General features: G+C 34.1%; 1 protein-coding gene across 3 annotated transcripts in view; it reads right to left on the bottom strand.

Annotated features, from left to right (window-relative positions):
* Positions 1 to 1191: 1191 nt before the first annotated feature.
* The window catches only part of MTMR6 (myotubularin related protein 6), a 55798-nt gene continuing 42561 nt past the window's right edge, over positions 1192 to 14428 (bottom strand). For 2 of the 3 annotated variants that reach the window (XM_037800064.1, XM_037800065.1), the window contains exons 7-14: positions 10604 to 10736; positions 9889 to 9998; positions 9311 to 9436; positions 6569 to 6618; positions 5922 to 6122; positions 4054 to 4185; positions 3833 to 3959; positions 1192 to 1978 (exon numbers count right to left, since the gene is read on the bottom strand). In XM_037800064.1, the coding sequence (XP_037655992.1) occupies positions 1718 to 1978; positions 3833 to 3959; positions 4054 to 4185; positions 5922 to 6122; positions 6569 to 6618; positions 9311 to 9436; positions 9889 to 9998; positions 10604 to 10736 (1140 nt within the window). In that variant the 3' untranslated portion in view covers positions 1192 to 1717. Of the gene's footprint in view, positions 1979 to 3832; positions 3960 to 4053; positions 4186 to 5921; positions 6123 to 6568; positions 6619 to 9310; positions 9437 to 9888; positions 9999 to 10603; positions 10737 to 12132; positions 12247 to 14428 lie in introns of all 3 variants that reach the window. The other variant, XM_037800066.1, reaches the window with a different exon arrangement.

The raw sequence follows: 14428 nt of genomic DNA, 5'->3' as shown, positions 1-14428 counted from the left end.
TCCGTGACCAGAACCAAGTAACAAGGCACAAAAGCTTTCCTTTGTTGTCACAGAGATTAAAAGTTTCCTCTCCCAATGCTTAAAAATGGAAATAGGCTTGGCTAAATCACAAACTGAATATTACAGAGCACTTCTGTTACTATTTAAAAAGAAGCATTTTTCCTATTACATAATGTGCCACAGAAAAGCCCTGAAAAATAAATAGAAAAAATAGCTCTCATACAATAAAGCTATTTTCCATTCAAAAAAGATGTTTATTTACGTTCAAAATAATATAACGGATATAGGAGTAATAAGGAAAAGTGCGAGGGTCCTATGCAGACTTCCTAGTACCCTTGCGTTGTACCTAGTGCCACCCATATTAAAGCTCCCATTTTAAAGCCAGCTGGTGATACTGCCAATTGCATGCGATTTTTATTGTAATTTAAAGAAATGCACTAGTACATAGAATAGACAGTTGAATTACCTGGCAAAATGAAACTGTTCCCAGAGTTTAAGGTGCTTTTGTTAAAATTTACTTTATATTAGGCATTCCTGAATTTTCCCTTTTTTTCCTTCTATATTTAACAGAGAAGAAAAAATGTTTCACTTTAAAATTCATGCCACCAAGCAAAATCTAAACTATCTGTGCTTCCCTTTAATTTTTTACCCAGGAGTTTCTGAGTAAACTGAAAGTTAAATATTCTAGAAATAGCAACTCACTGAGAGATAAGGCAGTTGTTTGTTTTTTTTTTAAATTGTGTACAATTCATTGTTTCTAAGAACAGTATTAGAGCATTAGCTCTTAAAACTTACATAGTTACCAAAGGATAAAGCCAACCACAAAACAGGAATCAACATATATAAAAGACTGTTAAATATGCTTATACATGTACAAGAAATCAATAATCTATTTAAGCCATAAAGAATGCCATCGTATGTAGCACTAAAGAAATTGTAATTAGAATAAAACCTTCAGTTTTCACTAATTTTGAATATAGAGGTGGGACCAGCTAACCATGTACCAAATAGTGTACTTCTGCAAATGTTTATATGGGAGTATTGTAACATGCAACTCCTGCAGTTATGAAAGTGCAATTCTTTACAAACATAACAAGGCTGATCAAAACCAAGCAAACCAAACCAGACCAGACCAGATCAAACCAAACCAAACCATCTTGCTCCAGGCTATAAAACTGTTAACGGCAAAGGAGGAGCTGAAAATTTATTTTAAGGCTTTCTTAGACATACTTATCATGGCACTTCAACATTAAACATCACTAATAGGCAAAATAGGTAGATATTCATAGTTACATTACATAACTGAAAGTACATGCCATGTCAATTATTAAGTAAGGGACCATTGTGTCAAGTTTTCTTTTCTTGCAATTAAATATTTTAAGGAAGGTTATTCATGTTTGGCTGTATTAACATATAAATCATACAGAAATGTCAATTCTAGTAGACAGTGCAAATTGTGTTTTGAATAAATCCCTCAAAAATCACTCATTTCTCATGGAACTGAATGCCATTCCTTGCAAAAATTGCCATTAAAGTGACTTATTTCTCCCAGATGAGCAGTTATTATCCTTTCTTCAACTATGAACCAACTGTTAAACCCTAAGATCATTATTAGACAAATTCCTTTTTTGGTCATGTGGCATAGACCATCCTCACAAGAATCCCTTTTTTTTTTTTTTTCCTGCATTACAGTCGATCCAGAAAATATTCCACGAGTCTAACAGGTCATTCTTGCCACACCATACTCCAAGCTGACAATGGCAGGTTCCGGTTTGGAAAACTCTTCCGCATACTCGCGGAAACGATTATCTGCGGTGGTGCTGCCCTCTATGGTTCGAAGAGCATCATTCACAGGGAGCAGCGTCTGCTCCTTAAAACACAAGGAAGTTTTGAGAGTAGGTGATTCAGGATGAACTGAATTTAACAATTCCTTGGTGATCTCTCCGTCTGTTTGTTTATTTTTACGTTGCTTAATTACCTAAAACAAATCCAAATTTGAAAAAAATTACTAATTGCACATACCACATGGTCAATGTGTGTTAGTTGGAAGAATCAAACATGCGTTTACAAATGTTCTTTTTATGAATGAGACAAAATTAAATCTCAAAAAATTAATAAAATAGTATGGATGAATAAAACATGGTTGAGAATTGTAATTAATTACAACTTTGGTAAATGAATATGTTTAGTTGTGTTTATATTTATTTTTTTAAAAAATCAATTCAGCCAGATTTGACCACAGAAGATCATTAGGCCTTTGCATTTGAAAAGGACATACATTACCTAGAAAGCATAACATGGAAACATTTTATGATGAAAGAGATAAATGGGAGACATACCCTGAAATCACAACTGTATATTATAACTATCACAAACTTATTTAGGTAAAGGTCTATTGACTATAAAGAGCTTTTTCTTACATGGTTTTTCTACCATGGTTTGCTAGAGAACACAAAAGGCTGTAGAACACAACAAAGCTTTTTTCCCCCTTACAGAGCAGAAGATTTGAAAAGTGTTCTTTGACAGAGCAGCATCATGCTCTTCAAATCCTTGGACTGATCTTCAGACTATCTTCTTGTATTACCTAAATATTGGACTTACCTATCCTCCTATAATTTACCTAAGCAATCAATTACTTCCTTACCTAAAAGATGACAAAGAAGCACTTCTGCCTAAACTATAGACTGAGACAGTCTTACGGAGTTCTAACAAGTATCTAGGATTTTAAAAAGATATACATCCTTACTGGTTTTTGTTTTATATGACAGCAAAGAAAAAATTATAGGAAAAGCCTTAGGGTAGGGAGGGATTTCTTAAACAAGACACATAAAAAAGCACAAAACAAACACTAATCAGTTTGACTACATTAAAATTCAAAATATCTAAACAAAACATACCATAAATAAACTGGAAAAGACAAGCATGGACCAGACAAAGCCATTCAAAATATATATAACTGACAAATTAGTGTCTGGTATATAAAGAACTCATAAACCAAGAAAAATACAAATAGGCCAACAGAAAAATGAGCAAAAGTTTGACTAGGCCATTCTCAGAAAAGGAAAACCAAATGACCAACAAATACATGAAAAGACATTCAACTTCATGGGTAACCATGGAATTCTGAAACTGAAACCAACTTCAATGTTTGTGGGTAGCTGAATGAGCAGATTGTGATATATTCACACAACACCATAGAAAGTATTTATCAATAAAACAGATGAACTAAATCTACATGAATCAATATGGGTAAATTTCAAAACGATGTTGAACAAAATGAAGCATAGGAACTATGTCAGCCTTCATGGAAAGTTTTAAAACCTGCCGTTTCTTAAGCTGAGGGAAGGGCACATGGGTTTCATGCTGTCTGTTGCCCTTTATACCTTAGACAAATACCACAGATACCCTTTTAGGCTTTTTTTTTTCTTTATTAGAGAAATTGCGGGTTTACAGAAAATCATGCATAAAATACAAGATTCCACCATCAACACTTTCCACTGGTATGGTACATTTGTTAAAACCCATTTTTATAATTATACTATTAATTAAAGCCCATGGTTTAACCAAGGATTCAGTTTGTATAGTGTTGCTCTACGGATTTTTTATTTTTTAATTTATTCCCTTATCATATATACAATCTAACATTTCCCCATTTAATGATATTCAGATATATATTTGTGCTGTTAATCGCGTTCACAATGTTGTGCTACCATCACCACCATCCATTACCAAAATAAGAGGTTTTATATATATTGATTTATGCTGACAATGCAAGTAAGGATATAAACTAATTGAATATTCCAAATAGATTAGATTATTTCAGAATACTTACAGATTCTAGGTCTTTAATATCTTTCTCTAATTGTTTATTCTGCTCATTCATGTTCATAATTATGTTAAACACAGACTGCCTAGGATGCAATGTTCGGTCAAATTGGTGGTACATGGCTCTCCAAAATCTTTATGACAAAAAAAAAAAAAAAAGGTTTCAATAAATTGTGTTTGTGAAAAATCAAGTATAAATGCTTCAATTATGACAACTTGCCAACTTACTTAAAATTGAAAGACACTGTATTTGGCTCCAAAATTGTAAACCTCTGAGATTTGGAACTGTAGAGAGGGTTTAAGTACTTCTTTTGGTCATCCAAAAGAAATGGCCACAGCGAATAAGTCTTCTCCTCCAACCTTAATGTAATCAGAAAAACAAAGATCTTTCCTATAGATAAAAAGTAGTAGTACTAAACATTCAGTTTTAAAAAATCAGCAATTGTTTCCAAAGTAGATTTAGGTTTTAGTTTTCCCTTCTATTCAGTCTTACCTCACCTTGTCTCTGAATTCTGTATTTTCTTTTCTCCATTATCACTCATAATCATGTAATAAATAAGACCATATCTCTTGAACACAACACAGGTATACCATTTTCTCTCATAACCACACACTTTAAGAGATTCTTTTAACTTATCCAATTTCATAAACTTGTACTCTGTCACACCTATTTCACATCAACACATGCACATTCAGTGAGTAAGAAATTAAGCTATTGCCCTGTTTGACCTTGTTCTCTTAACTCCTATTCTGGGCAAATTTAAGTGTGAATGAGTACAAAAAGAGAATTAGGACAAAATCAGGACATTATTCAGGAGTAAAAAATGCCAATTACATTTCAAATCTAACAGTAGGTGGGTTTTAGGGAGTAAATGTACATATAATCTGGGTAGGGATACATGATGAGAAAGGAAAAGAAAAAGGGACAATCATCTCATTTTTCCATGACCTTAGGATGACCCATAGCCATGTTCTTAGAGAGAGACTACTAGGAAAGGTCAGTGCTTGTTAGCATCTTCCCATTTGTGAGAACGTCCGGCATTAATTGAGAAGAGTTTTTCCTAACATATCTCTGTACTATGAGAAAAGTCACCTGCTCCAAATTATGTTAAACTACTGTGAATTACTACTATAGCACAGAACTAAAGTTTTAATGTTCTCTGATTGTTCATCTCTATTATAATCTTTATTGATGCATTATTCCCTGCAACATCTTTAGAATTTTCCACATACTCTCAGTACTGCCATCAAGTCTGTTGGACTGAGGGTTCATGGCCTCAAACTGCCACCAGATTTAGCTTCCCTAATATGTCACTTTTATGTTCAAGAATCTATAATTGCTCCTTATTGCCTCCTCTAAGATACCTAAACTTAAAAAGAACTTGGACCTCTCGGCCTTATTCCAGATGTCCCTTAATGTTAAAATTCAGCCACCCCTACCATCAAAGACTGGTCAGGAGAGCACAGGGGAACTAGAGCCAAGTAGGGTGTCTCAGAGCTCACCTAGGATCCTACTCAAGGACAGACACATCACAGCCAACACAGGATGATTTATTTTTCTCAAAGAACTGTTTGTTTAGAAAATGAGGAAAGCTATAGGTTTCATCTTACCTCAAAATAAACTGTTTTTAAATCTTCACCACACTTTGAAGCAAGTTATCAACACTTCTTGAAAAATGAAATAATGTGAAGATTTCACTGTTCTAAAATATATATTCAGGCAGGAAAGGAGCATGAGGGAGGCTGTTAGAATGCTGATCATGTTTCTTGTTCTGGGTGCTGGTTACATAGGTGAATCCGTTTGTTAAGATGTATTGAGAGTCACACTCATGCTATATGTACCTCTCTGTATGTACGTTATATATCACAAAACAAATTTTAAAAGTTAAAAAATGTATATTTATATAGGAGTATATATATGAGGATAGGGGATATTCAGAGGGAACTTAGATTAGGTAATATAGAAGATAAAATCTTTACAATAAAGTTCTACTCTATTTCATACTGTCAGGATATTTTACAAGGTTTAATTATGATTTGTTAGACCTCAGCTAGGAAGGGGGAGAAAAAAACCCTTTTCAATCAAATCATCTTACTTGAGTTCTTCTCTTTCCTTCTGACAATTTGCAAGGAAGTTTCCAAATTGGCAAGAATGAATATGTTCATGGATCTGAAGAAGAAATCCTTCATTGAATTCAAAGGCTTGTGGGAACTGTTCGGTCAGATGCCACACACATTCCAAAAACTGAGTAAACACTGGTGATACTTCCTTTGGGTCACCATCCAAATGGCCACACCTAACCCGCCCCACAAAAAAGTACAAACTTTTAAAAATGCCTCTGAAAGGAGTCCATTATGCAGATATTTCTAAACAAACATATCAAATAATAATAATAACAATCCTAAAACACTGCTACATTAGCACACAAGAACTGAATGTTTTTATTGAAATAATTTATACTATTGTATTGTTTTACAGCCACAACTTTAAAAGACCTGTTATCTTTTACGTAATGCAATCCAGCCAAAGAGGAAGGCAATACATAGCCACGAAAATGAGCAGTTATTAGAATTGAAAGAAATGACAAAAAAATTAAATCAGAGTTCATATATAAAATACAGTACAAAACCATAGCCTTTTCACCTCCCACTGGTCATGCAAGTTTATGAACAGAAATATTTTGGCATTCTAAACTATTTTTACTAATTTTTAAAAATATATAAATGTATAGCTGTGACTCACCTCTCTGAAAATTTATGTCCAAAGGAAATCCAATCCTTTTCTATCAAAACCTTAATGAGAAAATAGTAAAATCCATTTTACAACGACTTTCAATTTTTGCCTTTAGAATGGATTAAATCCCACTAGTTTAAAAACAGCATGTACACTTTTAATTTACGTATGCAAAACCCAAAAAAACTACAAGCAAAAGATAGCCAGAACCTGAGTAGAGCTGGGGTTAAAGAATAAAAAAAATGATACCTAAAAAGAAACAGAGTGCTCTTGTGACTTAAATTATTTCAGTTGCATTCATCACATTTTAAGTGAAAAGTGCATGTTATAAAGCAGTATTACATCTAAGTTTTTGTAAGTATGAAAATGACATTTGCATTTAAAAAAAGACTAGAAAAATATAAACATTTTGTTAACAGTGATTAACTCTAGGTGGTAGACTGAAGGAGATGTTTTAAACCTTTTGGCTTACTTGTACATTACTTACACAATACTTAAAAAACAATTATAAATAGACTAATACAAATGGTAGGGCTTATCTTCAAATCCAAACACTGCCTTTCTTCATCATCTGTTTTTTCTTTCACAGCTTATATACTTAGCAACACCACAGAACTGGTTTCTAATTTTTTTCAGTGTAATCTAAACATATCTTCCTAGTATTTAATATATTTTATACTTTATTATATAATCACCAAGCACATTGTTAGCAGTGTCAAAATTTCCACTTTTAGCTCCTCTGATATTCTCCTCAATCTCCCTGACCTGGGCAGAAGGCCACAGACTGTAGTGGTTAAGAAGGCAGTTTCTGGAGGACACTGCATGGACTCAACCCTAGCTTCCCCACCTAGGTGCTCTCTGTGCCACCTTGGGCGAATGACTTTTGGATTGGAGTCTCATCTTTGATTCTGGACCTTCCACCATTCTTCCACAACCCGTGTACTTAGCTCAGTATCTTTCTCATTAAACCTGCTACTCTGCTATGTCAGCGAAGAGCAGAACAGTCCCATCCATCTTGGCAACTGATTCAGGAACTGGGGTATCAGCCTAGAGGACGCCCCCTCTCTTAATCCCCACAGCCAATCCACAACCCATTCTTACTGATGCTTATTCCTTAACATCATCGGAACCCATCATCTCCCCTCCATTTGTGTGCTACTAGTTCTGGACCTCTTTTCTCTCTCTCATCACAGTTTCTGCACTGGTCTCCAGCATCCATTCCCATACCCTGTTTTCCACAAAACACGAAACCTTATCTTTTTAAAAAGCAGATCTACTGAAAACCTTGTAGATCACACTCCCTTTACCCAGTGTATGGATGCATGAGTAGAAAAATGGGGACAGGGACTAAATGAAGATTGGAGTGGGATGGGGGGATGATTTGGGTGTTCTTTTTTACTTTTGTTTTTTATTCTTATTTTTATTCTTTCTAGTGTAAAGAAAATGTTGAAAAATGGATTGCGGTGATGAAGGCACAACTATATGATGGTACTGTGAACAGTTGATTGTACACCATGGATGACTGTATGGTATGTGAATACATCTCAATAAAACTGAATTTTTTTTAAAAAAGCAGATCTAATCAAGTTACCATTTCCTCTGTTTCAAGGCTTTTAATGGCTTCTCACTAACTAGAGAAGGTGCAGTTCTAGTTCCAGACTTCTTTTTCTTGGGCCTTAACCCAAAATAGTCCTCTGCACCCAAGTCCCCACTCCAACATACATCCTGAATTCCATCCATAATGGAAACACCTGTAGTCACCTAAAGGTGCTATGTGTTATTCACATTGTTCCTTTTGCCTGGGAAGCTCTCTCATTGTCCCTCATCATTTTATTCTATGATTTCATTTGGATGTTTTGCAAACAAAACCAAAGGTAGCAAAGAAAGATATTGCTTATCTTATACTCTCAAGGTAAGCTGAACATTGTTTTCTTATTAGCAGCACTCCCATTTCGCCTGTCCCAGATTCAAAATATTAGCACCACAAAATGATGGTGCTGAAAGGGGCCTGCTGATTTTAAGCCTTCCCTTGCTCTAAGATGGAACTGTATTTAATAATGCCAGACAAATAAAAACTTTCTAACATCTCTTCATTTACTTTACACCTCATGAGTTAAGAGTAACAAACGGATTTATTTAAGAGTAAAACTTGGAAACATAAGTTAATCTGCTCATATGTTAAAAAAACAAACAAAAAAATAGGAGCCAGGGCTTTATTTTTTACAAAGCAGAAAATCTGTTCAACAAGAAATTTAATCTTCAGCTCTAAAACATGCCTCCTGACACATTACTATTAATTAACAAACGAAGGCATTTTAAATAGAAAGTTTCCTCCAGAATATAATATTTAAGTACCCTTATTTATGCCTTATTTTATTGTATGATTTACATTAGATAAAAACAAGGGAGAAAACACTAAATATTTCTCTTTAAACATTTTAGAAGAAAAAAAAAAAAACTTAAACCTAACACATTTGTCTATGAGGTGGCACAAATGGAAATTGGTCTAACTCTGAGCGTCTCAAACTCCGACTACTGAACTTTGGGCAGCTAATTCTCTATGGTGGGGGGCTGACTTGTGCACGGAGGATGTTTAGCAGCATCTCTGGCCTCTGCCCACTAGGTGCCAGTTGCACCCTTCTCCCTTCTGTATTGACAACCAAAAAATGACTCCAGATATTGCCAAATGTCCCCTGGGGGGTAAAATCACTACTATTTGAGAACCACTGGCTTACTCAAAAAAATCCTTACCATGAATCCTTTGATTGTCCTATAGTAGGAATCCAATAAAAGAGAGCCGAGGGAGCAAACCTGGGAAGTCCTATCCCAACCATCAGAACAATGCACCAACACACTTGCATTTTCAACCATTATTGCCTGAAAAGAAAGATCACATACTTACATTCTAGCAGACTATTATTTCAGGTCAGACAATGAGTCCTACTTACTCGAAAACCATACTAGCAAGTACTGCATTATAAAAAAAGAGCTACAACTCTTCTACAACAGCATTGCAGCTACAGCTGCAATGAAAACGTTGTTGAAGTGTTATTTCCAAAAAACAAAACAGAACAGAAGAACTATAAAAATACAAAGCACACGAAAAAGTACAAAGCCAAAAGTGCTGTTTCAAAGTACTTTGCAATTTCTCTTTAAATTCCAACATTAAGTGCTACGTGATATTTTTGAAGATCAAATTAATGTTAGTCTCATCAGCAGTAAAGCATAATAAAAGTTATCTGACTAAAATGGATGCCAGCACCCAGTAGGATAAATCTGCTTCTTCTCAACCATTATAAACCCCACAAATATTAGAAATAAAAAATTACTTTGGCCAAGAAGATTGCAGCATCCATAACAGCTTTGATATGGCGAAGCCATCCAGAGCTCTCCAAACCAGAGTAGAAATCATTGACAGAAAGCCCTCTGGTACCACTGACTGAAAAGGAAGGGAAAGCACTTCAGTTAGAATGGGGCTGGAGTCTCCACTTCTGTTCAAGATATCTCTAGGAAGTGAATTTGGGGAAGAGAAGATGAGGGCAACACAAACAGGCAAGACTCTATAAATGAAAAGATATTATTAAAAGCTCAATAATGAATTTTTAGTGCCTTTTCATTAGTTGTGCTTAAAAATATAATCCAATCTCCTTAAAAAATATTTTTGTACCCAACTTTTTAACTAAAAATTGCCTGATAATTCAATTTTTAAATTCCATACCATGACTGCAAAGATACCTTAATATTTAAATGGAACAGTATCATAAATTAATTAGCCACTTGAATGTAGCTAGGCTACTCCAAATTGACGCTGGATTTTGAAAACTCATTTAAAAACAATAAAATATCTCTTTACTAATTTATATTCATTACATGTTGAAATAAGAACATTCTTGATGTATCAATTAAATAAATACAGTATTGTAATTAATTTTGTTTGTTTCCTTGTACTTTTTTGCAGGTGATTACTAGAACATTTTAAATTACATGTGACTAATATTATATTCTATAGAACAAAGCTTCCTAGAAGGTAAGTAGGAATCATACCTTCCAATAATTTCTGAAGGCTGGACCTCATGACATGAATATTTTCAATTCCAACAAACTGAAATCTAATATTAGAATAGTTGTCTTCATTTTCATAACCTTTTCCAGCTGCTCTGTTGGCTATTGCATTCAGCTAAAATTAAAAATTTCAGGAATTTAGAGACAAATTACCTTTAACCTTTAAATTAGCTTCTCAAAATGTCATGAAAGCACTACGTAAACCATAATTCAGCTAGCAGAAAGTTTAAAGGAATTTATCAAAACTGAATAAGCTACCATTTTTTAATAAGAAAAATTCAATATGTTGTTAATAGTAAAGAAGGATACTACAAAGTAACAATATGAGTGCTATATAATGGAAAGGTCCAGGTAGGAAATTCCCCATAAATAATTCATAAAGCTAATTCATTTATGTTTTTAGTCAATTTTCCGTATGTTTGTAATCATTCACAAGTACAAAGAAAGGTTGTCTATCCAAATCCTAAATGATTCAGAAGTGAACAGACCTGGGGAGCTTTTCTTTTACAGAATGAATCTATGAGATTAACTACAGAACAAGCCTGGGGTGCTGTATCATTCAGAAAGCCACAGGGACCTTGAAAATCAGATCTAAAATATGCCTTAGATTACTTGAGGTCCTTCATATTAGAGATGACTGGAGCCCATTCAGTATATAGTAAAGCATACAATCCTCTAATCCTGATAAACCTCTAAGAGCTGGGCCCAAAATTAACTGGTCTCTAAGGAGAAAAGAGACTACCTGTAGGCCCATGATCTGTGGTTATTAGGCCAAATATCACCAGAGTTTCACTTAGGATTTGGCATCTTCAATTGTTTCAGACCAGGATTTTATATGTATTTAATTAGCAATTTACTAAATATTCTTATGACCTTGGATGAAACAGAATCTAAACTGAAAGAAAAGGTAGCTTCTCATTTAGTGGATTAGGGCTCCAGATTGGTAACAAGTACAGTTACATTATATCCACTGACTCACTGGTTGTTCACCATCACCACTTGACTAAAGTAAAATTAAGAGTTACATATTTAAAATGCTTCCATATTATTACTACTTGACAAATACAACAATCAAAAATACTTCTTCTGTGTAGAAGACAATTATACAAATAAGAAATATTAGATCCTAAGAAACAAATCACCCTCACATCTCATCTTCAGAAGTCCTGCATTACAATCACCTTTTATATCTAATATTACCTAAAAATAGCTCAAACTTGTTAATCAACCCAGATTATACAAAGAAGTAAAACAAAGATTTTTCTAATGGGAGATGTCACCAACACTCTTGATTCCCAAGAAATCTTTTACTTTAAACAAAATAAAAGATTATCAAATGTAAAGATATCCTTTCTAATGTTAATACTTAATTTATTCAAATTAATTTCATCTTCAGTTTTCCCCATTTTCTTTTGTCTCATGAGGCTGCATAATGATGAGAATTACTTCTCAAACAACTACCATTCCTTTCACAAAGCTGCCTAAAATAGTTTGTGTTCTATATCGCTCACTCGCTTTCTCTCATCGCTTTCTCTTATTTTCTCATCATTCCAGATTTTTGAAGAAATCCTCACTATAATTCTGCCAATGTCCTTTTGTGTAGCCCACCAGCTCTGCATGCGATGCTATAATGAAAATTAAAAGTAATGTTAGCTATTATCATTGAGGATTTTAATTACGTTAGTTTCAGGATCCTATATGAATTGGTTGTTTAACGGTGTTTATAAAAAAAAGGGGGGTGGGGGGTGGGGGGATTCTGACATCTGTCCTGATAAGAATTTGACCTTACAATATAGATGTCTAACAGAACAAGCATTTCCTGTTCAACATTTATCATTTTCATGCTCAGTGTTTCCTAAGTGAACTCATTCTCTGCTTTCTTCATTTTCTTAAATGTTTCCAATTTAGATCCATTATTTAACACAAAGTATTCTGCAAATTAAAAATTCTACAAAGAGTAGAATTTTCAACAACACACACACTATTTAGTATTTCTTCATAATAACAAGACTTACATACAATCAAGAGTTCCCAATATAAAATTCAGTTTTCCTAAATATATATATATATGTGAATATATATGAGAAGACATAAGAGATGACCATTCTAGGTTACTGGGAAATTGGTCTCCTAAGTTGGTATCCTTTAAAGGACTGCAATTGGCATTTTACAACAGTGTATGTACACACATACCAGTGTGCCACTTTAGAATCCAAGGTTCTCACCACCCCTCAGATAACAACAGAAAGCAGCAAAGAAAGTATCAGAGAATAAATAGGGCAGGAGTAGTTGCTGTTTGTTACTCTCTTTAAAGATCCTAACAGAAGTACATTGCCTCACATCTTCTTGTTTTCCTGTATGTAGCCTGTCTTTTTTCCTTCTAGATACCTTTAAGATATTCTCTTTCTCTTTGGCTTTCAGCAGTCTGAATATCTCTCGCTCTCTTTTTTTTTTTTTTTTTTTTTAAGTATCGCTTTGTATTTATTTTGGTTTTGGGATCTGTGGTTTGACGTCTTTCATTACTTTTTAGAAAATTCTTGGCAACTATCACTTCAAATATCTCTTTCAACTTGTCTCTTTCTAGGATTGTAATTACATGTTAGACCATTTGATACTGTTACACAGCTCTTGGATGCTCTGATCTGTTTTGTTTTTACTTCTGCTTCCCTTTGCACTTTAGTTAATTCATTTCTCTTGACCCATCTTCAGTTTATTGATTATTTCCTCAGCTGGGCTGAGTCTACTGATAAGCCTGTTTTTGGTTTTTTTTTTAAGTTTCTAGAATTTCCATTTGATTATTTCATATAGTTTCCATCTCTCTGTTGAACTACTGATACATGCAACAACAACAAATGATTCTCAAATGAATTATGCTAACTAAATGAACTCAGACACAAAAGACTACATACCGTATGATTCAATTTACATGACACTCTTGAAAAGGTAAAACTATAAGGGTAGCAAACAGATCAGCAGTTGACAGGGCAGGATGGGGAGGGGAGAGGCAAGAGGTCAAGAAGGAATTCTGGGATGTTGATGGTACTAATTTATAACTTGATTGTGGTGGTGGTGGTGGTGGTGGTGGTTACATGAACGTATATATTTGTCAAAACACACAGAACTATACATTAAAACGGATGAATTTTACTGGATGTAAAGAAAACAAAATTAAAAAGGTATAAGACCCAAAAGCTTTTTCTAAGATTTGGCTCCAAAACTCACTTGGCAGCAAAACCTCATGTGAAGCTGTGTTTACTCTTTATTTACCCCCACTTAGTGAAAACACTCATCTGTTTCAATTCAGAATATCAATGTTTGATCACAATATACACACTGTGTTACTTTTTAAAATCGGAAAAGTTCTGAATTACAAAATGTAAGAATGCCTATGAATTTGGGATAAGGAGTTGTGGACCTGTATAATCGATTCCATCAGCTAGTGGCTACAGTGGGAGATAGCTGAAAAGCACTGCAAACTGAATCCCTCACCCAAAAACACTAGAAGCATTTTTCTACACATTAAACCTTACATATGCCCAGTTAAGCTATCATTTATAACTTAATCTTTCCTTAAACCCTGAAATGCTTCTTTGTATTTGACCTTAATTACATGTACAACAATTTGAAAACTGGCCTATTCAGTAAACCACTGTCCTGATGATTATAAAGGCCTCCACTACCACAAATACATGTAAACAATGACCATCATCATTTCTCAGCAACAAAGAGGTTTCTATACATGCATCTTAGAAAATCCACTAAAAAAACACAAGGCTGTGACTATGCCACCCTTCAAAAAAGAAATAT

The sequence above is a fragment of the Choloepus didactylus genome, chromosome 12 (assembly GCF_015220235.1).
Source record: "Choloepus didactylus isolate mChoDid1 chromosome 12, mChoDid1.pri, whole genome shotgun sequence".
Taxonomy (NCBI): Eukaryota; Metazoa; Chordata; class Mammalia; order Pilosa; family Megalonychidae; genus Choloepus; species Choloepus didactylus.
The sequence above is the reverse complement of the archived record's forward strand: the minus strand, read 5'-3'. Positions and strand labels throughout refer to the sequence as shown.